This window comes from Phocoena phocoena, chromosome 7, assembly GCF_963924675.1.
Source record: "Phocoena phocoena chromosome 7, mPhoPho1.1, whole genome shotgun sequence".
Taxonomy (NCBI): domain Eukaryota; kingdom Metazoa; phylum Chordata; class Mammalia; order Artiodactyla; family Phocoenidae; genus Phocoena; species Phocoena phocoena.
Genome location: NC_089225.1, coordinates 54,559,837 through 54,584,096, shown reverse-complemented (window position 1 = coordinate 54,584,096; position 24,260 = coordinate 54,559,837). Strand labels below are relative to the sequence as shown.

Here is a 24,260-nt window from a genome sequence, read left to right as displayed (position 1 = left end):
ATGAATAAAGGCTACCATTATTGATGACTCTTCACTGAGATTTAAGAAATAAAATTCTTTATCTGCTAATTGGTGCTAAGTATCAAGGACTTTATTGGTTGGAGTAGAAAGAAGAAAGTGGTTAAGAGGCTTCACAGAAACAACCCCTGCTGGCACATTACCCACTAGAGAAGACAAAGACTACTTATGTGAACTCTTAAGTCTCTAGATTAAAATCACCAAAAAAGTCCCTTCATGTAGTACCAAGTCCAAGCTCTATAAGTAAACAGAAGCTAAACAATTTTGAGCTTAGCTAAAAAGAAGTGTTATTGTTTGTATTATGTTTCTATAATTTTGCAAGTCACTAAGCTAGTGAAGGTGTCACTTAAACAATTTATAACTTTTCATATAAACTAACTTTAGTAATTACTTCTGTATCTCCCAAGTTTCCAAATCATTTAACAGTGGCAGTAAAGTTAGATGAAAAGATACATCAACTTTATAAACTGTCTGCCAAATAAACTGAACAAATAAGTCATACCACACTTGCAACATATATATGCCTAAGATTTCCCATTATATATTCAATTCATTATCCTCAATTTGTTCAATTAATGAGCACTTCATAATACTCAGAGATGCAATCCAATCCCACAAAGGCTTATGATTTAAAATGTAACCTTAAGCCATTTTTAAACAGTTCCAAAAAGACCTCAGGAGACTGCTGCTATTTAAAATAAAATAGTTATTTCTGACAAAACCAAATTTAGTAAAGAAGAGATTTTTTAGAAAGGCTCTTTCACCAACAAATCAAAATTTACATACCTGTAATATCAAGAACAGAAGGAGATGCAATGTAGTATCTATGAACTGTTTCAAGAAGTTGAGCACCATGGCCTTGACCTTGAAATGGAGTCAATATCAGCATCTGACTATAGTAAGAAATTATATTAAAATATCACAACATGACTGGTTTACAAATTGCAAGTCACTATAGTAATATAAACACTTTAAAGTTTGTGTGATTTTTTTTTCAATCCACCTTCAAGAATTCCAAAAATTATTGAGATACTCAAAACTGTAAACATTCAATCTTCCACACTGTTTCAAAGGCAACAATGAAATAAATCAGTACATAGCCAATGAATAATGGTGATTTTTTAAAAACAAATCAACACTATTATAAAAAGTATTGGAAACTTCAGCAGTTCCTTCTTCTGAAATAAAAGACAAGGCACGTGTTATACTGCCAATTACCTTACACGTGGCCGGGTTTTGTCTGGGTACACATAGTAATTATAGACTGTCATGTAGCCTACAGTCGCAAAGAGTGTAGCTCCGTCCTTATTATACTTCTCAAATCTGCAGATAAAACAGAAAGCCAAGCAGGTCAATTACAGTCGCGCTCCCATGCAGTGTCCATTTTCTTTTCCATTCTCTGACTGAATTTTCAGTGTCAGCAAGCTACTCTGTGAGGGCCCAATGGGTACACCTGCTATGTTCTGAATATACAATTCACTTAATTGGTGTGCAGCAACTTGGATAAATCAGACCTCTTTACATCACTTCAGTGTACTTGCCTATTATAAAGATGAATAGGTGGCAAGTAAAAGAAAACACAGGCAAAGCTCGTTTTACTGTTTAAGCCTACATTCAGGGCCCTAACGGACAACAGCATTTTATTCAACTCTATTCTCAAGGTCTCCCAAAGCATAATGAAGGAAAACTCAAGCCTCATAAACAATAGATTTTCTTTCCTGGGAAAAATATCATTATACTGTCCTAATAATTGGGCCGCCACAATTAAAATGCTGGCTTTGTGGAGGTAATAAGGTCTACTGTTGCTTTAGAACTGTACTTACACTAGAAAGTAGTGCCATCTTTCATCATCCACGTCAATAAAGCTAGCAGTTTCAATAAACCACATCAAAAAGGTCTGAAGCCTTTCATGATATTCTCGAAAGCCTCTACATGTCATGTCAGCCTAGGGAAAAAGCCAGGAAAAGTCAGGTGAAACTCATCACAGAGGTAAGTGAAAGTCTGTAGAACACAAAACTATTCTGTGGGAAAATGTTTAGAAGTCTCAGATTAAGATGTGTACACAGACACACATACAAAAAAGATCTTTGTTTTTAATGCTGACAAAGACTTGTTTCCTGAAGTTACAATAAATCACAGAAAAAAACATCAAAACAGGACACAGGTTCCAGGCAAATGAGGTACTTTCACCCAGGGAATATTTAGATTTATCTTTACCTTATAAATCTGAAAGGTAAAGTTTTCTCCTCCTGTTGGACTGAGAACAGAGTATGTATGAAGTAAGGTTCCAAATGGCTTGAAATCAACTTCTTTTTCCAGCAAAGAAAGAAAATCATTCGTGTTTGTGCAAAATCCAGGTGGAATGATTTGTCTAATTTTGCCCTCAACATCATCTGCCTAAGGAATGGAGATGAAAGGACACACAAAAATTAATAAATTTGACTTAGTTGAACATGCTTAGTTTTTCTGAAATGGACAAAACCCACAAAAATCACAAAACTTCAATTCACTGTTAAACTAAAGGTGCAAACACACGGCGAACTGGGAAAGGATGAGTTTCATGTGTACAGGATGCTGCCACAAAAATGTCAGATGAACACAAGTATAACACAAAAAAGAAGAGGTGGGTAGCCTGAAATCGACTACAAGAATGAGGGCAATCCTATAGAAATTTCTAACATCATGTAGAAAATGCTGACTATGTCCCTTCAAGACAATTTAAACTGGCCAAAACAAAAGGCTGCTTATTATTTTACACAGCTGCTTATTATGTTACATGTGTCATGGAGAGTATATTATCCAAGACATGAAAGGATCACCAGCAGTAGTGAGGTGAGGCTAGAGTCTGACCAAACAAATGGCAACCTCACAATAAGCAAGTAGGTCATAACTCCCTCATACATGAAACTCAAAATTAAGATAACTTAAAAAATATACCCACTTAGGAAATACATAAATTTTATGAATGGATATATTATCCACTCATCCTATAATGTGACACAATTTTTATAGAGTTGGATTTGTGACAGTAAAAAAAGGCAAGCCTGGACAACAAAATTAAACTCAGAGATTAAAATTATCCTTGTTAAATAACCTCAATGAATGTTAAACTATCAGCTGAGCAGACTTCATAATCCTTTTCAAAACCCCAAAGACCACTTGATTGAATACATTTACTACTTCTCTTTAACCATGAATATTTGATGAAGTCTTACAATAAAGTATTACTGCTTCTCACCAGGCAATAAAACTTAATGAATTGGTCTCAACTTAACAAAACCTTATCCCTCAATACAGTCCCTAAAAGCCTGACATTACATTCAACAAAATGAGCTTGCATTCTATTCAAACTTTTTCCTGAACAATGAGGCCAGGTTTTTACTTAATGGAGTTTGCCGTGAGTTCAGCTGTAATGTTTGTATTGTATCTATTTCCACAAGGACTGACACAAGAACACTTTGTGTTAACTTACTAAGCAGCTCTTTCATACCGTTTACATGCATGATGGGTATTAGTTCTAAACCAAGACCCTTGCTACTTAGCATTCAAAACAGGGAAATTAAGATGCTTAGGACAAAATACACTACAAAAGGCTAATACAACATGCTACTAATTCCTGTCCTTTCAAACATCTTTTAACTAAGCAGAAGCAATGCACCTGCAGATGAATAGCACTTTATTATCATTCAGTTACATTTTCAGATAGAGAACGAAGGATGGAATTTATCACAAACAAGTTTTATTTTCAATGCTCTGGTACTACCAACATTTATATATAACTTGTTTATAGCTATAAAAAAAAAGCTATTATTTAAAAATATAGCTCTTCGACATTTTGCCCAACAGCTTATTTCTAATATGTGCACCAGTCCTTACAATCCATTCACCCTCAAGATCAAATAAACTGCATCTGACAGGACCACTTTTGCTTATTTTTAAAGTACTATTTGATAAATTATTTTTCCTTGATACTGCTATCTAATGTGAAGAGACCATCTTAAGCATATTTTATAGAATTTGTACAAATTCAATAATTACAAGAGGAAAGTGTAATAAGGGATAGGTTTAATAGGTCTGTTGTGTGGCAATTAAAATCCAAAGTAGCGATGGGTAAAGTAGTATTAATTCAAGTTTTAAAAAGTCAAGAAACACTACTTTTAAATAAAGAGGTTTACAATCTATCAATTTAAAAGAAAACACTTCAAGGCATGTACAGTGTATATAATTTTAACTTTAAAAACTTTCCGTGTCCTGTCTTCTCAACAAGGCATTGCAAAGCATGATCAAATAACTTCACATATCAGGCACCAAATGTACTTCAAAGATTTCTCAGAAACTCTAAGTTTCAAGTAGCAGTTCCGATAGCAGATAAAGCAGCCAAAGATTTGAGCTCAACAAAGTTGAAAGAGAGTTAATGTTTAACTTTCAGCCTTCAAAGGATACCTATTTATTGTAATAAATATCTTCAAATAAATATTTTGCTCTGGGCAAGTTTACACATTAAGAACTTTTACAGGGGAATAAAAGGCTAAGTTTAAAAACAAGGAATCTGTTACATATAATACATTAGAGAAAATGTGTATGTATTACATAAAATACGTAACATAAAACCAAACAGCTCTTCAAACCCAGAATTCAGAACTTTGCACCACTAAAGGAAAAATACCTGCATTTCTCTTTTAAATGGATTCTGCTTTAAGAAAAAAAAATCCTATAACTGTCATGTCTTACAGATCTGTACTCTTTTCTAAAAGAATAAATATATTTTAGTTCAGTTAAATATTCATTTTTCATATTGGATTACTGGCCAGACAATAAAATTACCACTAGAGAAAACCCCCATATACTCATTTTCAATTTAATGTAGAATTAAAGATTAACTGAAACCTTTTAGTTCCAATGCTTGTGGCTAAACGTTTAGATTGTTTCTGAAGATCCCTGAAAAATTCCCTATCTTCAAGAATATTCTAAACTTTAAGTAAAATTATGTAAAAATACAGTTCTAGAAAGAATAAGAAATTAAGCTGACTAGATCTAGAATCTAGAATACAACCTGATATATTTAATAAGGATATGCCTTACAAATGTTTTCCTAACCCTTGGCAATATCTTTTTAATAAGGAAAGCATAAAAGTAACTCTTCTATTCAGGTCTTCTCTTAGGTGACTCAAGATGAAATATTTTAGATTGTATACTTTCTGCCTATGGTCATCTCAATTTCCAATGTTCTGTACTTTGTTACACATGAGATGTTTCCATGAAGCGATTTTTACTATCCTTCATCACTGCATAAAGCAATGTACCTGAGACTAACTGGTAGTCTGCTGTAATACAAATATGTTTACACTTGTACACATGTACTTATCACATTCGAAAACCAAATTACCTCTTTAGTGTCTTATCTTAAACAGCAGCATTTGTCTAAATTTGTCTATGGTGCTTTATTTTTGAAATAGCAACTTTAGAGGCATGTTAAATAGTAGTACATGCTATCATTTACTTGGCTAAAGTGGTGAAGACTTAACATTAACTATAATTCTAAGAATATGCCATAAAACAAGCAAAAAAACTCCATATCTACATAATTTGCTCAAGATATGCTACAAAAACAAGCAAAAACACTCCGTATCTACATAACGTGCTCAATCTTACATTCTCTGACAATATTTAAGCTGTAGAAATTTCCATTTTGTTAGAGAAAAAGCATGAATATTTCAACTACTGGAAAAACAAAGGTCGCATTATGTTAATTTATACTGCATTAGTGTTTTGCAACCTAAACTCACAACAAAGTTCCAAGATAAAAATCTAAATACATAATTTTAAAGCTTTTTATGATACTTCATAAAAAATTACTCATTAAAAATGCTGACACCATTATCAAAAAAAGAATATAGTGGAATATACTGAAGTATTATTAGTCTACCAAAGAGTTATTTTTTTGCTTCCTCAAGATTAAATTTTTATAAGTACACAGGATTTTTCTATTTAAAAAGCCCTAAGGAATCCAGAAAATTTTTAAAATCTGTTCTCATCTACTCTCAAACTCAATCCATATTAATGAGAGACAAGGATAAAATGGATGACTGAAATTCACAGATAATACAAACCTTATCCATGTACTTCAACTTTCTCCAACAAAACTTCCCCTAAAATGTTAGCAGTTAGCAAGACTGAACAATCTTAGTTACACACCCTTCCACTAAAAAGCAATGAAATTACCTCAAGAGAGGGCAGGAGGTATTGATAAAGGCAAAGATCAGGGACAACCATAAGATGACCAAACCATCAGTGTCTGAATAATCAAGTTTATTGTATCGCAAAATTCAAAATAATTATGTTGCCTTTAAAGAGGACGGCTAGTGGAGATGTTTTACAGGCATCTTAATTGTAACTAAAAAATTTCAGGTGCCACTGGAGAGCATGTAAAAGAAAAAGAATGAAAAGAAAAAGAATGGATGATGAAAGACTAATATAATGGCAAAATTTTAACAAGCAAATAACTTCTAAGCAGATTTGCTGTGGTTTCTGACCACCTAAAAGGCTATATTTTTCATATGCAAAAATAATGCTACATAGTAGAGTCTGCAAAAACTCAATTATGATATATTATGTAATAACCTCAAAACAATACATATAAAACGAAAATCTTGGGCTTTTTCCACTTAAATCTACTTCTCCTATCTTCCCCATCTCAGTGAATAGTACCACTACTGCTTAAGCAATGGGATCCTCCTCGTTTCTCTTTCCCTCATCAATCACATTTAATTCAACAGCAAATGCTACTGGCTCTACCTCCAAAGATATCCTTAACCAGACAACTAAATGCAGTGTGGCCTATAACACTGCAACATTCTGGTCTCCCTTCTTTCACTCTTGCCCCTTACAGTGTGTTCTCTGCACAGCAGCCAGAATCATCTTTTAAAAATATAAACCCTATCATATAACCCCCACCTACTTAAAACCTCCAAAGGCTATCAACTACTCTTACTCCGTATGACCTAGTTTTGCCAACCCCCTTCAACCATCTCCTACCTTTCTCTCCATCACCACAACGACTTAACAACAGTGATCTTTCTGGACAACAAAAATGCCAAGAATGTTCTCATTTCAGGGCCTCTGCATACATTGATCCCTTCAGATTATTACACGGCTGTCTCCTCTTCATTCAGAAACCAGCAAAATGTTTCTTCATACATTAATGTATTTTCATACATATTAATTTGTTTATTTAATATTTGTTCATTGACTGCTCCTCTTGGCAAGAAGGTAAGCTTCATGAGAGCAGTGACTTTGCTTTGTTTGCCACTAGATTCCTGGCATCAAGAACACAGAAGGCATTGTGAAATGAACATTCTCACTGCAAACTGAGAAGAGGCAAGCCCATTCCTCCCACATCTGCTACCCATTCTTTTTGTATAAGGGGAGAAAGAGGTCTCTGCTTGAGCATGTAATTTAAATAAATGATCTTCGACCATGAAGCAAATAAATAGTCCTACAAAAAGGCATTATAAAAGATGGATTCCTTACTCCTAACACAGTACTTTTAAATGGAGAAAGCTGGTTTTCAAGAATGGAACAATTAGAAGTCAATGCAAATACATAGCTATTTTCACTGCACATAATATTTGAAAGATTCATCAATAACTAAGTCAATAGTTCCTTTGTAAGAAATTCAGCACTACCAGCCGAAACTTAAAAAAAACAAAAACAAAAACAAAAAAACCCCAAACCAGCAAACCCCTCAAACAAAAGTGAATTTTGTATAACACAAGAAAAAAAACCCACCACGGCATTTTTTTTTTTTTTGCGGTACGTGGGCCTCTCACTGGTGGCCTCTCCCGTTGTGGAGCACTGGCTCCGGACACGCAGGCTCAGCGGCCATGGCTCACGGGCCCAGCCGCTCCGCGGCATGTGGGATCTTCCTGGACCCGGGCACGAACCCGCGTCCTCTGCATCGGCAGGCGGACTCTCAAGCACTGCGCCACCAGGGAAGCCCCCACCACTGCATTTTTAAAGAGTATCTAGCAGGGCTTGAAAGTTTAACAATCTAATAAGAAATATTTGATTATAAAAAGCTCCATTTTACTAAGTCTGTGTTAAATGCTAGTTTATCTAAGATTAAATCTTTTCAAGTATCAAATCATCACAACTACAGTATTATTCAGAATCACTTTTATATCTGCAAATTTTCAAAAATTTCCAAGGGACACAAACCACTGAATAAAACAAATGTTAAGTGCAGTTACATATTATTTCTCTGACAAGCTTAGGCATCTCAAACAGAGTGGGATGGGAACAAAAAAAAGTAAGTGCTCAAAGTATTTCTGACACTGAAGTTTGAATAACGTATATAAGAGACTATTTTAGACCTCTTTATGCTATATATGATTCATGTTACAATTCCATTAAATTTACTAATATGGTATTTTTACCCATAAGGGGACTGTTTGCAAGAGGGAAGTCCCTCACACCAGCAGTAAATTGAGAGCTAACAGCATAAAAGTATGGGAGCAGGCAAAAATAAATCCACGTTGTAAAAAACAGAAATAAGAACTAATAAGCACAAGCGCCTGGGCCCATTTAGAACAGGTCATAAACAGTTCTATAATCACATCTTTTAAGAGGGTATTACTATATATTATGCATACTACGACAAAGTGATTCTCTCCCATGTACAATATGAATCATTTATTGATACTAGTTGTGGGACTTTGGGCAAGTCCTTTACAATAAAAGAAAACCAAACAATAATAATAATAATAAGGGGGCAAATCAACCAATGCAAGTAATGAGAGAAGGTTTTACAATAAAAGGGTGGGGCACAAGGTTGGCAAAAGGCTTAAGTCAGAAATTTAAAGTTAGTTAAAGTCTTGAAAAAGTTGGCTTCAATATCTTTAAACAGGAATGCCCAGGAACAGAACAAGTCTAGAATATATAATTTTTTGAGACTTCCCTGGTGGCGCAGTGTTTAAGAATCCGCCTGCCAATGCAGGGGACACGGGTTCTAGCCCTGATCTGGGAAGATTCCACATGCCGTGGAGCATCTAAGCCCGTGCACCACAACTACTGAGCCTGTGCTCTAGAGCCTGTGCTCCACAACAAGAGAAGCCACCGCAATGAAGAGTAGCCCGCGCTTGCCTCAACTAGAGAAAGCCCACACGCAGCAACCAAGACCCAAGGCAGCCAAAAAAAGGGAGAAAATGGTAGGAAGAAATAAGTCACCAGTACCAAACAATTTCAAAATCCAGCTAATCTAATCCATATTCCATTAGACCTGGGAATACTGTGGCCTGTGGGTCCACCCTCTGAGCCTGAAGCTCCACCTTCAAAGTTGTTCTTCCTTTTTCTTGAAAGGTAGCACATGTTTGCAGCTGAATAGTGTTATCAGCCTGTTTCCTGCCTATAGAACTTTAGAAGTCCATTAGCCTTCCCTCATTCTGTCAGTCTAAACTGGCCGTGTTTCTGCTGATATAACACTCGCGAAAAACCTTGTGGGTAATCTGTGTATACCATGAAGGTTCATGTCAATAGACAAGGTGGTCCTCCACAGATGTTCCCTGAATTCATATCATAGAATTCAATCCCTATTCCTGGCTTTGTTGAGATTACTGAGGAGAACAGTGAGTCACATGCCTATCTCTTCAGCAAAACAAGATTACTTAGCCATACTCTTGGCTTTCTCCCCACAGCACACTTGCCTGATAATGAATCTTCTAATTTAATGTCTTCAGAACAGGCTGAGAATCTCCGAAATCATCAAGTCCTAGATCTTTTTTGCTTAACAGTTCTTCCCTAAATTTCCCTCTTTCCTCTCACATTTTATGAAAAGCAGGAAACCAGGCCAAAGCTTCAATACTTTGTTTGGAAAACTACTCAGCTAAGTATTCAAGTTTATTGCTTACAAGTTCTCCTTTCCACATTAATGCAGGACACAATTCAGCCAGGCTTTCTGGCATTATACAAAAAAGATCTCCTTTCCTCCAGTTGCCAATAACATGTTCCTCATTTCCTTCTGGGCCCTCACCACAGGCACCTTTTACTGGGCTGTTACTAGTACTAGAAGGCATTCCTATTTCTATCAACATTCTCTTTTATAATGATATAGTATGTATTCTCTAAGATGATAAAAAAGTTTTCTCTCCCATGTTCCTAACTTTGCTCTGAGTCCTCACCAGCAGTGACTTTAACATCCATATTTCTACCAACAGTTTGTTCAAGGCAAACTTGCTTTTTCTATCATATGTCTCAAAATTCTTCCAGTTTCTACCTATTACACATTTCTGAAGACATTTCTACAGTTTTAGTTGTTACAGTAGTATCCCACTCCCTGGTACAAATATCTGTATTAGTTTCCTATGGCTGCTGTACTAAATTATCACAAACGGAGGCTTAAAACAACAGAAACGTATTCTCTCACAGTCTAGAGGCAAAATCTAAAATCAATATCACTGAGCTGAAATCAGGGTGTCATCAGGGCCACACTCCCTCCAGAGGCTCTGAAGGAGAATCTGTTCTTTGCCTCTTCCAATTCCTGGTGGCTACTAGCGTTCTCTGGCTTGTGGCCACATTACTCAGCCTCTGTGGCCACGCTGCCTTTGGTGAGGCCATAATTCAGCCTGCCACAGGTGCATACGCTTCATACTCTCTGCCTTTACCCTCTTTTGGTTCATTTGATTCAAATAGTTTTATAATGTAATCAGCTTAATTATCCATGTTCATAAAGGAATATATATTAGGAAATTTGGGATTAGAAATATGGCAAGAGAAATTTTAATAAGAAAATTGTACATGAAGTAAATGCAGAAAATTTAGCTAGTTCCCTCCATCTTAACTTTGGGGAAAATAAGTACTTTTAATGTTCAAAGTAAAAAACTAAAGTTGGTAAATAAAATGCAACTCTGATCAAGTGAAGGGTTTTTTTTGTTTTGTTTTGTTTTTGCGGTATGCGGGCCTCTCACTGCTGTGGCCTCTCCCGTTGCGGAGCACAGGCTCCGGACGCACAGGCTCAGCAGCCATGGCTCATGGGCCCAGCCGCTCCGCGGCACGTGGGATCCTCCTGGACCGGGACACGAACCTGTATCCCCTGCATCGGCAGGCGGACTCTCAACCACTGCGCCACCAGGGAAGCCCAAGTGAAGGTTTTTATGGAAAAGGTCCACTCAGGAAACAGATCAGGCTAAGGATCATGATCACAGCGTTAACTGGAATGACAGGCAGACAATCATCTCCATAGCTAAACATTAAATATGTGGTTTTAAAGCTGCTATATAACAGATTCTCTCCTCCCTCAAACCTTTACATCTTATAATCTGCTTTATACTCAATTGGAAAACAGTTAAAAATAAATTTATTTCTGTTCTTACCTCTACACAGTCAAAGTTCTCATCAACTTTAGATGCATATTCAACACGGAACATTGTTGACAGGCTACCAGCAATATAATACAACAAGATCTTCAGACCCTTGTAACCAAAAGCAGTTTCACTAAAAGGGGAAAAACAGCAGTAATCTAAGACCCGAAAATGAATCTTTACAAAGTCATGACAAAGTATTAACCCTACATATAAACAAGTTTAACTTCATGGGTAGTTTCAAGATTTTAAACTATACTTATTAAAAACAAATACACAAACGAACCATACTGAATGAAACTGTGCCTCCGCTTTCCTCATTTATAAAATGAGAGAATAATAACACCTACCTCAAGGATGTTTTATGGGTTAAATGAACAAGTTAATACATGTAAACTGTGTATAATATTGACTGGCACATTGTACAAGTATACTACAGCTACTGTTGCTGCTCTTACTGTTGCTACTACTAGGAGGCATTTCAAATCAGAGACAAGCAATGTCAAATTGATTCCTGGCTAGGCAAGCAGCTAAGATGTAGCCTTAGCCCAGTGCTTCCAACTTACCACTTGCATCCATCACCAACATCCAGAGCTGTTGAAAGTGGTGAGTGATAGTACCTGTCTGATCACACCCCACTTATGAACTCAGAAAGCAGATATGGAGCTGCTGCTATTTTTTTCCAACCTTGCTCCCTGCTACTCATCTACGCCTTGCTATTCCCTTTTTCAGCTTAAAAAAAAGTCTTCTGGGACTTCCCTGGCGGTCCAGTGATTAAGAATCCGTGCTCCCAATGCAGGGGGCATGGGTTTGATCCTTGGTAGGCAGAGATCCTGCACACTGGCCAAAAAAAAAAAATCCAGAATAGGTAAATTTATAAAGACAGAAAGTAGATTAGTGACTACCCAGGGCTAGGGAGGGTAGGGGAAAGAGGGAACAACTGCTAATTGGTCACAATGGAAATTCTGGTGGGAGTGATGAAAATGTTCCAAAATTGGCAGTGGTGATGATTGCGCAACTCTCAATATGCTAAAACCCATGGAACTTTACACTTTAAAAAGCTGAATTGTAGGGCTTCCTTGGTGGCGCAGTGGTTGAGTCCTCCTGCCGAAGCAGGGGACGCGGGTTTGTGCCCCGGTCCGGGAAGATCCCACATGCCGTGGAGCGGCTGGGCCCGTGAGCCATGGCCGCTGAGCCTGCGCGTCCGGAGCCTGTGCTCTGCAATGGGAGAGGCCACAACAGTGAGAGGCCCGCGTACCGCCAAAAAAAAAAGCCTCTATCATACAATTCAGCGCGCAGGCTCAGCGGCCATGGCTCACGGGCCCAGCCGCTCCGCGGCATGTGGGATCTTCCCGGACCGGGGCACGAACCCGCGTCCCCTGCATCGGCAGGACTCTCAACCACTGCGCCACCAGGGAAGCCCAGAGGTTTTTTTTTTGAAGGTGAATACTGAAAGAGTGGTTAAAAGAAGCAGTGTCATTTCCAGATTTCTACCAAAACAAAATATGAGCAGTGTCCATTCTAGGACTCTGAAAATTATATGTAGTAGAAAGGAGTGGCAATGACACTAGGATCAAGATCAATGTCATGGGTCCCAAGATACAGAGTTATCATGATTATGTGATTGTCATCTGCCTACCTTAGAGGAGGGGTATGCAAGCACACCACTTTTAATGACATGCAAAGTGAGTGTGCAAAATGCCATTAAGAAGCAACCTGTGAAATTAGATCCTACTCACTAAGATATTACCATAGGAAGAGATTTTAAATAGCAGTAAGAGGAAGAGAATAAAATAAAAAGCTCCTTAAAGACAGAGATACAAAGAGAAAGCATTCTTATTTTTATGGTGTAATAAAACCTGTCTAAAATATGAAAGGCTCAAATTTTGGCACAAATCAATATATAGTAAAATTCAGTTATTCATATTTAAAAGCACATAAAATGCCTAATCTGATGTATTAATAAGAAATTCTCAAGAAACTTGTTCCATGAAGAGACATTTGTCAATTTAAAAACACATTAAATAAATACGTCCAAAATGTTGAAATAATGCATAGAGAAAATAGCAATAAGAGGGAATATTTTAAATGTCAACTATGTCTAAACACCCTTTCCTACTAAAAATACCATGGTTCCTTGAGAATATGCCCGACTCCAGAACTAGCAGAGGAAGTACAAGGTGAACGTGGAACACCTTATTGTATCACAAGGTAACATGTCCTCAAAATGATGACGATATATCAAAAGGACTCAAAAAGCCAGTTTGAAAGAGCCACTTGTTGAATCTGTGATAATTTGAGCATCAAATTAATAACAGTAAAAGATTATAACCCATTAAGTTAAAAAAAGAATCCCTGAGTCTATTCTGATATAAACAATACACAAGGGGAAGAAGAGAAGCTGTTTTTTATAGTAGAATGCAAACTAATAACTGCTGAAGGTGTGGTAGAGTTAGAAAATCGCCATTTTACAATCATAGTAAAATACTGACAGGAATCATTAACAGTTTTAAAACTACTGAGCGAAAGTTTGATGGGAAACAGGATATTTTCACTCTCAGACTATCTCCCCACAGATTACATATAAATAACAAAGAAAAGCCCAATAACCTTTTAGTGGAGAAACCTGGCAGATACCTTGAAACTTAATGACCCAAGTTAGCTTAACCAACAATGGGACAAACTGACCTCACGGACTTTCTGATATGACACACTGAGAAGGACATATACAACTTCTGTTGTGGTACTACAAAAATATGCATTATCTGAATTTAATCATGAAGAAACAATCAAATGAGTCCAAAATGGTTTATAAAACTAGCCTATTCTCTACAAAAATGTCAGTGCCATGGAAAACAAAGCCTGAAGAACTGTTTCAGACTAAAGGGACTAAAGAGAGATGACAACTAAATGCAATACGTGATTCTAGATTGGATCCAGGATGGGGAAAATTGTTATAAAAGAATTACTAGGAATCAACTGGCAAAGTTTGAAATGTGGATTATATTTTAGAAAACAGTACTGTATCAATGTTAAATTTCCTGAGTTTTGATAATTCTACTATGGTTACTGTCCTTGTTTTCAGGAAATACATACTAAACAATTTAGGAGTAAGAGAAGATATATCTGCAACCTACTCTCAAATGGTTCAACAACAACCTATCAATATATTTATAGAAGAGAATGATTAAAGCAAATATAGCTAAATGTTAATAACTGATGATTGTAGATAAAGGATATACAGAATATTATTCTTGCAACTTACTGTAAATTTGAAATTTTCTTCAAAATCAAAAGTTAAAAAAAACAAAAGGTGATGGACTATTCTAATAATGTAATGAAGGTATAGGAAATTAAAGAATTGTGCTGAATAGCCCAGGACGTATCTTTAAAGTTGCTTCTGAAAATAAATTTCTCTTAATTGCTTATTTACTTGTCACAGAATAAACTTAAGCTTTCCAGATTTAGGGGAGTGTTTTCTAAAAGCAGTATAGCAAAATGGTAGGAAAAAAGGAGTAGTTATGAATATGGGCTCTGCAGTCAGACTGACTAAATCTGAACTTCAGCCATTCATATGTCCTTAGGCAACTATCCAATCCCACCAATGTTAATGCTACAAATGATAATACCATTGCTAAGATTATGAGAATTAAATGAGATAATGCACCTATAGCACTAAATGATAGGTATTATATAGTAGATTGGTGTCTCAATGTAAAAAATGCCATTCTAATATATATTTTAAAATAAATTACATGAAAAATAACAGTAAAGAAAATAAATTCTCATTTCTAAATTAAAAAAAAATGTTTTTGCCATACTAATTTGACAAATATCTTACTAAGTTACTTACTCATCCCCAAAGAGTTGATGGGTATATTCAGGAAAGAAAGTTCTAATGTCATTCTCAAGATCTTCAGGAAAACGAACTGTTTAAAAGAATAAAAAATATAGAAATATTAACGATATTAAAGATGACAGGTATTTCCAGTTTAAGAATTTCAGTATAACTAGGATACAGCCAACATTTTTCTTACTTAAAATGTCACTTTTACATTATATGATTTACACTGGATTTTCATGAGGAAAACAAACAATGAAAATCAGAATATTACTTTGAGTGCTTCAGCGTCAAAACCCTACTGATTCTAAGAATTAGAAAACTAGGCATGACAGAGGCATCTGATTTAATTTTTACTTTTCTGGTATGTTTATACACAATGCAAAGAGTAAAAGAAAACAAAACCAAAAAAGCACCTTGAGATGAGAAAAGCTACAGTACAAAGGAAACAAAAACAAAGTGCTATAAGAAACATTCTGAGAACGAGAACAATCTGAGTTTGATGAAGCTCATAGCATCACATCATTCTTTATGACTGCAAGATGATGATGTTTATGTTGTTCCTAGTTTTTTTCCTTTTTTTTTTTGCTATTAAAAGTAACGCTGCAATGACATCCTTAACCGTGCTATACTTTTACAAGTATACATAGAGTAAATTCCTGGCAGTACAAGTGCTGAAAAAAGTACTGAAATATTTTTGCAAATACTGCTTAAGTGCCCTTTAAAATACTGTAAATACACACCAGCAGCTACTTAAACTCCTTTGTTTCTCCCATATCCCTGAGAATACTCTGTGCCCTCAACTTTAATTTCTACCAACCTAAGATGGAAATGGGTATCTTGTTATTTTTATTTGCATTTATTATGAGTACTGATATTACTGGACTTTTTCCCAATATAATTCATCTTATGAAGAAAAACTACCAAAAAAAACAAACAAACCCTTAAGCAATTGAAGAATGAAAAGATAACTGCAGATGAAAAGTTTCTAACACTGTCCTCGTAGAGCAGGTCATTCACAGGGTGCCAAAGTTATCAACTAGCAGCTTACTGATTTACAAAAGGAAAGAATCTTTTCACTGTAGAGATCTGGTGGTCACCATCTTTCCAAGTGATCTCAAACTTAGACTCACTCATTGTGGGACAGACCAACAATATGTGCCTCTTGATTCAATGCAACATAATGCATACAGTATCACCTATGAAGTTTTCTTACTGAAAAATTTTATCCTAGCTCTAATCCAGCTTTATATCCTCCAATTTACAATAGAGAAGGGAACAAATTAAATACCAGCAAAAGGAAATAGACAAATCCAGAATGCAGATTTGATTAATAATTCTATGTAATGACTTTACTCTGCCTAATAAATCAATGGCATAGGGAGGGAAAAGTTCCATGCGTAGGAAGGACTGTTCTGGATTAAAAGAGATTAAAGAAACACCCAACACAATGCATGATTCTTGAGTGGATTCTGGTTTAAATCTTTTTTTTTTTTAAGCCACTGAAGACTTTCCAGAACAACCAGGGAAATCAGAAAATTTCATGATACCAAAGAATTACCACTAATTTTCTTAGGTGTAATAACTGTGTTGTGGTTATATATGTGCATATTCATATATTAGGACATGTGCTATGAGCAAATTCTTTATGTTCAGAAAGCTACTTTCAAATAATTCAGCAAAAATACACACATTAAAGCATATATGGAAAATGTTAATTGTTAAATCTAGGTATAGGATATACAGGTATAAATCCTGTTCCCTCAATTTTTCTGTGTTTGCAAATTTTCGTAATGAAAATTGAAAGAAAAAAAGGCCTGGGAAAATACAGCAAAATGCTAAGATTTGAAAAAGCTGAGTGATGGAATCAGAGATATTCATTAGTTGCTTGTAATTTTTGCATGTCTGTAATATTTCATAATAAGAAAATAAAGTAGTCCAATATGTCTAGACTCATTAACCTAAAAATTCCCAACTACTGCATCTCTAATACTTTAAAATGTCTCGAAGTCTCTAGAAATTATTAAAAATTAATTTCAAAAAAAAATTAATTTCAAGCTACTGCTTCTAATATGTATAGCACTTTGGTAATGATGGGTAGAGACATGGATAGAGAAAAACACAAGCAATGAATAGGAAAAGTGTAAGGTTAGTTATGATAACTATTTCTATAATTTGGATTGGACTTCTTCCAATACCCACTCCTGTCATCCAAATTAGTAAGGTTTTACTATTTTAGCATGGAATTTAGTCCACAGAAGATAGGAACTAAAAGAAAAAGTAAAGTGATGAATCTTTTAGTTAAAATGAAGTAAAGCTCGGGCTTCCCTGGTGGTGCAGTGGTTGAGAGTCCGCCTGCCAATGCAGGGGACACAGGTTCGTGCCCCAGTCCAGGAAGATCCCACATGCCGTGGCATGGCGAGGCCCGTGAGCCATGGCCTCTGGGCCTGCACGTCTGGTGCCTGTGCTCCGCAGGGAGTGGCCACAACAGTGAGAGGCCCGCACCCCGCAAAAACACAAACAAACAAACAAAAAAAACCCAAAATGAAGTAAAACTCAAATAGCTTAAGGCAAATATATACTTAAATATTTATTGGCTTGAGCAGATTTGATTAGATTTTAAATATGAGAATCCAAGAGAAACTCTTTAAAACCAGTGCTGTGTAGTTAATAAAGGATTCTTTTACTATCCAATAAGTGAAGTTTTTATATCAGTCCTTATCGTGAAACTTGAAATATGAAAATTTGTTCACTGTACGACCTTTAACCACACTGGGCAGATTTCTAAAAAGTTGCCTAAAAGTTCCTGGCATTACACATTGAGAAAATACCATGGGTTAAATTTGATAGAGATTAGAATGAAAGTAATCTCCTCAAAAGAGGGTTTTTAAGGTAAAAAGTCCTGGGCCTTAGACAAAAGGAACCAACAATTGGTGCTAGGGGCACAAAGAATGGAGGTTAGTCCTTTTAATAGACGGGACAAATGTGAGTTTTCTACTCTCATTTTAAAAACCCTCAACACTTATACAAATGTAGTAATTACTATGAAAGGGATGAAACCAGATCTCTAAATCTGCCTACTCTGGGCATATCAAATAAACAGAATTATAAAATATGAGGGCTTCTGTGTCTGGCTGCTTTCACTTAATATGTTCTCAAGGTTCATCCATGTTGTAGCATGTACTAGTAGCTCATTCCCTTCTCGTGGCTGAACATTATTCTACTGTACAGAGGTGCCGTATTTTGTTTATACACTCATCAGTTAACGAACATTTGGGACTATTTGAATAATGCTGCTGTGAATGCGTGTGCACAAGTTTCTGTGTGAAAAACATTGTTATTGGATATACATTTAAAGAGCAGTCACACACAAAATAATAATATGTTATTAATAATATTATTAGTTGTCACTTGAACATTTACTGTGTGCCAGGCAATTTGTTAAGGATTTTATAAACATTATTGTAGTTAACCCTTGCAAGAGCTGTACAAGGTAGGTAACATTACTACTTCCATTTTACAGATGAATAATGCAAAAAAGAATAATTTGCTCAAGATTACAAAGTTGGTAATAGTGAGTTTAAGGCTGACTCAATCTGACATATATATATGTACATGAGAACACATACGAAGTGCTGTTATGTCAGTAAAGCAAGAGAGCAAGCAAGCAAACCAAATATCAAGCAATAGGAGAATGATTAAATAAATTATATAAATGTGAAATGGTTTATATAATCACTAAACATCATGTTACTGAGATATTTGGTGACAGAGAAAAATGTTCACAATGTACCTACAATTAAGTGAACAGAACATGACACTGTGACTGAATTTTATAAAAGAGAAATAATATAAGTGAATATACAATATAATTTTAAAAACTAGAAAGAAATATCCCAAATTACAATACTGAAGTAGTTACTCTGGGTGACAGAATTACAGGTTTAATTTTAATTTCTTATTTTCTTCAGCACTTTTTAAAATTTCTGCAAAATATGCATTATTCCAATAGAGAAACAGACAATATAAAAACTGAAATAATTTAAAATAAGCACTAAAAATTTTCTTTCCAAGAAAAATTATGTCATTCACATCTGTGGAGACAAATGGAAGATCAGGGCCTGGAATACTAAATGGCACCTTATTGCCAACATAGGACCTGCAATGAATTTTCTTTTTGAATATACATCCTATTGTTTCTACTCCTATATATATAGTTCTTATATTTCCTAGTTCTCCGAATCACTTCTGTAATTTTTGGAGGGACAAAGAAGCATAAAAGAAGATACATTCCATCTCCGGGCTATTGTAAATAGAGCTGCAATGAACATTTTGGTACATGACTCTTTTTGCATTATGGTTTTCTCAGGGTATATGCCCAGTAGTGGGATTGCTGGGTCATATGGTAGTTCTATTTGTAGTTTTTTAAGTGTCCATCATCGGATGAATGGATAAAGAAGATGTGGCACATATATACAATGGAATATTACTCAGCCATTAAAAGAAATGAAATTGAGCTATTTGTAATGAGGTGGATGGACCTAGAGTCTGTCATACAGAGTGAAGTCAGAAAGAGAAAGACAAATACTGTATGCTAACACATATATATGGAATTTAAGAAAAAAAATGTCATGAAGAACCTAGGGGCAAGACAGGAATAAAGACACAGACCTACTAGAGAATGGACTTGAGGATATGGGGAGGGGGAGGGGGGAGGGTAAGCTGTGACAAAGCCAGAGAGTGGCATGGACATATATACACTACCAAATGTAAAATAGATAGCTAGTGGGAAGCAGCCGCATAGCACAGGGAGATCCGCTCGGTGCTTTGTGACCACCTAGAGGGGTGGGATAGGGAGGGTGGGAGGAAGGGAGACCCAAAAGGGAAGAGATATGGGAACATATGTATATGTATATGTATAACTGATCCACTTTGTTATAAAGCAGAAACTAACACACCATTGTAAAGCAATTATACTTCAATAAAGATGTAAAAAAAAAGAAGATACATTCTACATATGTCTTAGTAGCCAAAAACAAAATTAAGAAATCACCAATGCGTGTTAATCAATTATTAAAGTTTAATTACTCAGGCGTTTAACATATGTACAACCCACTAACAGGTGCTCATATTGCAGATATAATGGGTTCTAGCTCTCAAGCAGCTTCAGAGATGCCACATATTCCCCACTGTATCTAGCTGTACTCTAGACTATAAGTTTATTCATAACCCTGTGTTCTGGCCAACATATATTTTCCTGAGTATACTAAATTCCAGAGCTATGGCAGAAATAACACATGAGCCTAGAACATCTTGTTCCAGAAAGTAATCAAAAAACGAAGTAATCAAATAATAAGGAGGACATGTAAAAAAGACACAGAAGCCAACTTGATCTGGCCTCCCACTGGTCAAGTCAGGGACAAATTGACCACCAAAATAAATGATAGTAACAGGTTATAATTCATTAAATAAAACAGGAAATAAATGAAAGAATTGAAAGTTTAATGAAAAACTGATAGGATGCAATGAGATCTGCACATCACTTCTGTGATAGTCCTAACAAAGATGTACAATCTGAAATAAACGATAAGCAAACATGTGCCAAACCCAAATTGAGGGACATTCTACATAATAACTGGCCTGTAATCTTCAAAGTGTTAAGGTCAGGAAAGTCAAGAAAAGACTGACAACTGTTCCAGTCTGAAGGAGACAAAAGAGACAGCCTGGAACACTCCTTGAAATATCCTTGAGGTATCTACACGATTCACAGATTCACTTTACTTAGCATCTACTCAAATGTCACCTTAGTTGTAAGACCTGATCACTCTCTATTTCCTCCATAACACATATCACCATGTGTCATGTATTTAATATGTCTGTTTCTCATAATGAAAATGTAAGTTCAATGAAAAGAGGGACTGTTTGTATACTGCTCTACCTCTAGTGCCAAGATAAGTGCCGGTCACATAGTACACCTAAATAAGTATTTGCTGAATGGTAGTAAACTTAAAACAAAGATCATCTCAGTAGAACTAACAATACACTGTATTTTTATAATTGGTTATATGGCTTTTTAGTAGAATTTAAAAGAGTATACTGGAGAGTAAGGGATAAAGGAAAACAAAACACATACTACATAGGAAAAGAGGAATGAGAAAGTGTAAGGAAGCAACAGAAAAAGATGACAAAAGCAACAAACAATAAATGCAACGGAGATAAACTGGTTAGATTAAAAAAGTTTTTACAAATCAAATTTAGTATGTTCTCTATAAATGACATGCCTAAAAGGAATGACAGGTTAAAAGTAAATGGAAGGACAAAAAAATGTAGCCTGTAAAACACAAAACCTGAAAATGCAATCTAAATTGTATTAAGGCAAGAAAAGCATTAAATGGCCTAAGAGGACAATCTCTTCAAAATGATTAAGGTGAATTATTTCAAGCCTTTAAGGAACAAGTATACCTAATGCTTTAAAAACTGCTGAGAGTAGGAATGGTAAAGTGGGAAGGCCATGAGAAATAGTTACAGAGAGTACAAAAGCTGACCTTCACCTTCCCTAAAAAGAAAGCCTTGAGGAGAAAAACACAGACCAAGATCATCTATAAACAATAATGTAAAAATATTTAAAGATAATATAGTCTTCATCAAAACAAAATATCTTGAGGTACTGAAATGCAAGGATGGTTCAAAATCTAAAGATTTAAAAATAAAATTATTTAAATATTATGTTTTACATTGTATATAAGATAATATAATAAAAATTATTTCCAGGGAAACCAAAATGGCACTCAATAAAGTCTAATATGCATGTTTGAATAAAAACTCTTTGCAAACTGAAAAATACTCTCCAATGTAATAAGCCAGGATCATGTTTAGTGGAGAAATAACAAGAACCATCATTAATTTAAGGAAGAGGAATGACGGCTATCATTTTTTAACACTGTTCTGAACGTGCTAGCCAATGCAAATTGAAAAGAGAACAAAGTAAGAAGTATATATAGAAAAGAAAGTGAATTTACTAAAATGTTCAGATGCTATGATTGCATGCTTGAGAAAAACAAAGAAAATCAGCTGAAACCACTCTCCACAACAGTAGAAGAATCCAGTAAGATTATCTGTTTTTAAAATATATTAAAATGACAACAAAAAATATATTAAAGACAAACAACTCAATGAAAAAATATGCAAAGGATCTGAACAGATACTTCTACAAAGAAGATACACAAGCAGCCAATAAGCACATGTAAATATGCTCAATGTCATCAGTTATCAGGGAAATGCAAATTAAAACTGCAGTAAGATGTCATTTCACACCTACTAGGATGGCTATATATAAAAAAATAATAAGTGCTGACAAGGATGTGGAAAAAGTGAAACTCATACATTGCTGGTGGGAATGTAAAATGGTGTAGCCACTATGGAATATAATTTGGCAATTCCTCAAAAAGCTAAACACAGAATTATCATATGACCCAGCAATTCTGTTCCTAGCTATATGGCAAAAGAACTGAAAACAAGGACAACAGACAACTATATCTTGATGTTCACGGCAGCATTATTCACAATTGCCAAAAGGAGGAAACAACACAAGTGTCCATCAACAGATGAATGAATAAACGAAGTGTGGTATACAACAGAATATTATTCAGCCATTAACAGGAATGAAGCTCTAATACATGTTACAACATGAAACATTTGCTAAGTAAGTTGAAAATATTATGCTAAGTAAAATAAGCCAGACACAAAAGGACAAATATCCCACTTAAAAAAATATCTAAAATAGGTAAATTCATAGAGATAGAAAGTAGATTAGAGGTTACCAGGGGCTGGAGGGGAAGGTGAATGGGGAATTACTGCTTAACAGGTATATAGAGTTTCTGTGTGGGGTGATAAAAAAGTTTTGGAAACAGATAGTGGTGATGGCTGCACAACACTGTGAAGGTAGTTAATGCTATCTAATTGTATACCTAAACATAATTAAAGTGACATATAGAAAAAAAGATTCACTCTTTCTATAGTAACCTACCCCCAGAGCACTGGACCCGTGTGGGAAAAGTATGCCTATCAATCCCTCACACACAAAGTGAAAACAGCTTGCTACGGGAGAAGAATCTTGGGATAAACCTTAGTGGAATTATTAGTATGCAGTCAAGAGTTAAAGTTATCCCATGTGTCTAGTACAATGCCTGTCACATGGTAGCTTTCAATAAACATTTCTCCAGAGAAAGTAGAAGGGGAAGGGAAAGAGGGAGATAGGAAGAAAGGTTGTTTTGAGGGAAGCAAATTATTGCTGCTGACTGTAAGGGATTAGACTGACCAAATAACCCAGTCAATTTTAGTTCTGTCAAATATGTATAAAATTTATGTAAACTAGATTTTGATGTGGGAAAAAGATATGTATTAAGAATTATTTTCCATAGTTCTCCCATACACAATAAAGATAGAAAATATAATGGACGAGGAGATCCCATTTATAACAGCAGTAAAATAGATGAAATACCTTGGAATAAACTTAAGCAATGTATATCATCTGTACATAAAATTTAAAACTCCACAGCTAGACATAAAAAAAGACCTGAATAAATAGAAAGATATTCTTGCTATTAGAAAGGAAGATTCAGCAATGTAAAGATGTTGGTTCTCCCCATATTAAACTTAAATTTTAACAGGATCTCAATTTAAAAAAATCAACCAAACACCTCTTTGGAACCTGATAAAATGTCCACCTAGAAGAAGACATTAGAGAAAACTCAGGAAAACTCTTAAGGAAATGAGTGGGACCTAGTCACACCATATACTAATCACAACATTTATTGTAACAGTACACTAATGGCTCAGGGAAAAAAAAAGGCCCCAGAGTAAACCCAAGAATATATATAATATTTTAGTATGATTAAAAAAGAAATTTTAATTGTTGAAGACAACAAATCAGCAGCTAGATAACTGACTAAACCATCTGGAAAAGTATAAAGCTGGATTCCTACCCTATGCCTCATCAAGATAAAGATTCAAAGGTTTCAATTTAAAAAGAGAAAAAAAATCGACAA

At 35.3% G+C, this 24,260-nt stretch overlaps 1 protein-coding gene across 2 annotated transcripts in view; it reads right to left on the bottom strand.

Annotated features, from left to right (window-relative positions):
* The window catches only part of HAT1 (histone acetyltransferase 1), a 50,125-nt gene that overhangs the window by 17,621 nt on the left and 8,244 nt on the right, over positions 1 to 24,260 (bottom strand). For both annotated transcript variants that reach the window (XM_065880646.1, XM_065880647.1), the window contains exons 3-8: positions 15,226 to 15,301; positions 11,385 to 11,505; positions 2,236 to 2,415; positions 1,842 to 1,963; positions 1,237 to 1,341; positions 805 to 911 (exon numbers count right to left, since the gene is read on the bottom strand). In XM_065880646.1, coding sequence (XP_065736718.1) covers positions 805 to 911; positions 1,237 to 1,341; positions 1,842 to 1,963; positions 2,236 to 2,415; positions 11,385 to 11,505; positions 15,226 to 15,301 — 711 coding nt within the window. The remainder of the gene's footprint in view (positions 1 to 804; positions 912 to 1,236; positions 1,342 to 1,841; positions 1,964 to 2,235; positions 2,416 to 11,384; positions 11,506 to 15,225; positions 15,302 to 24,260) is intronic.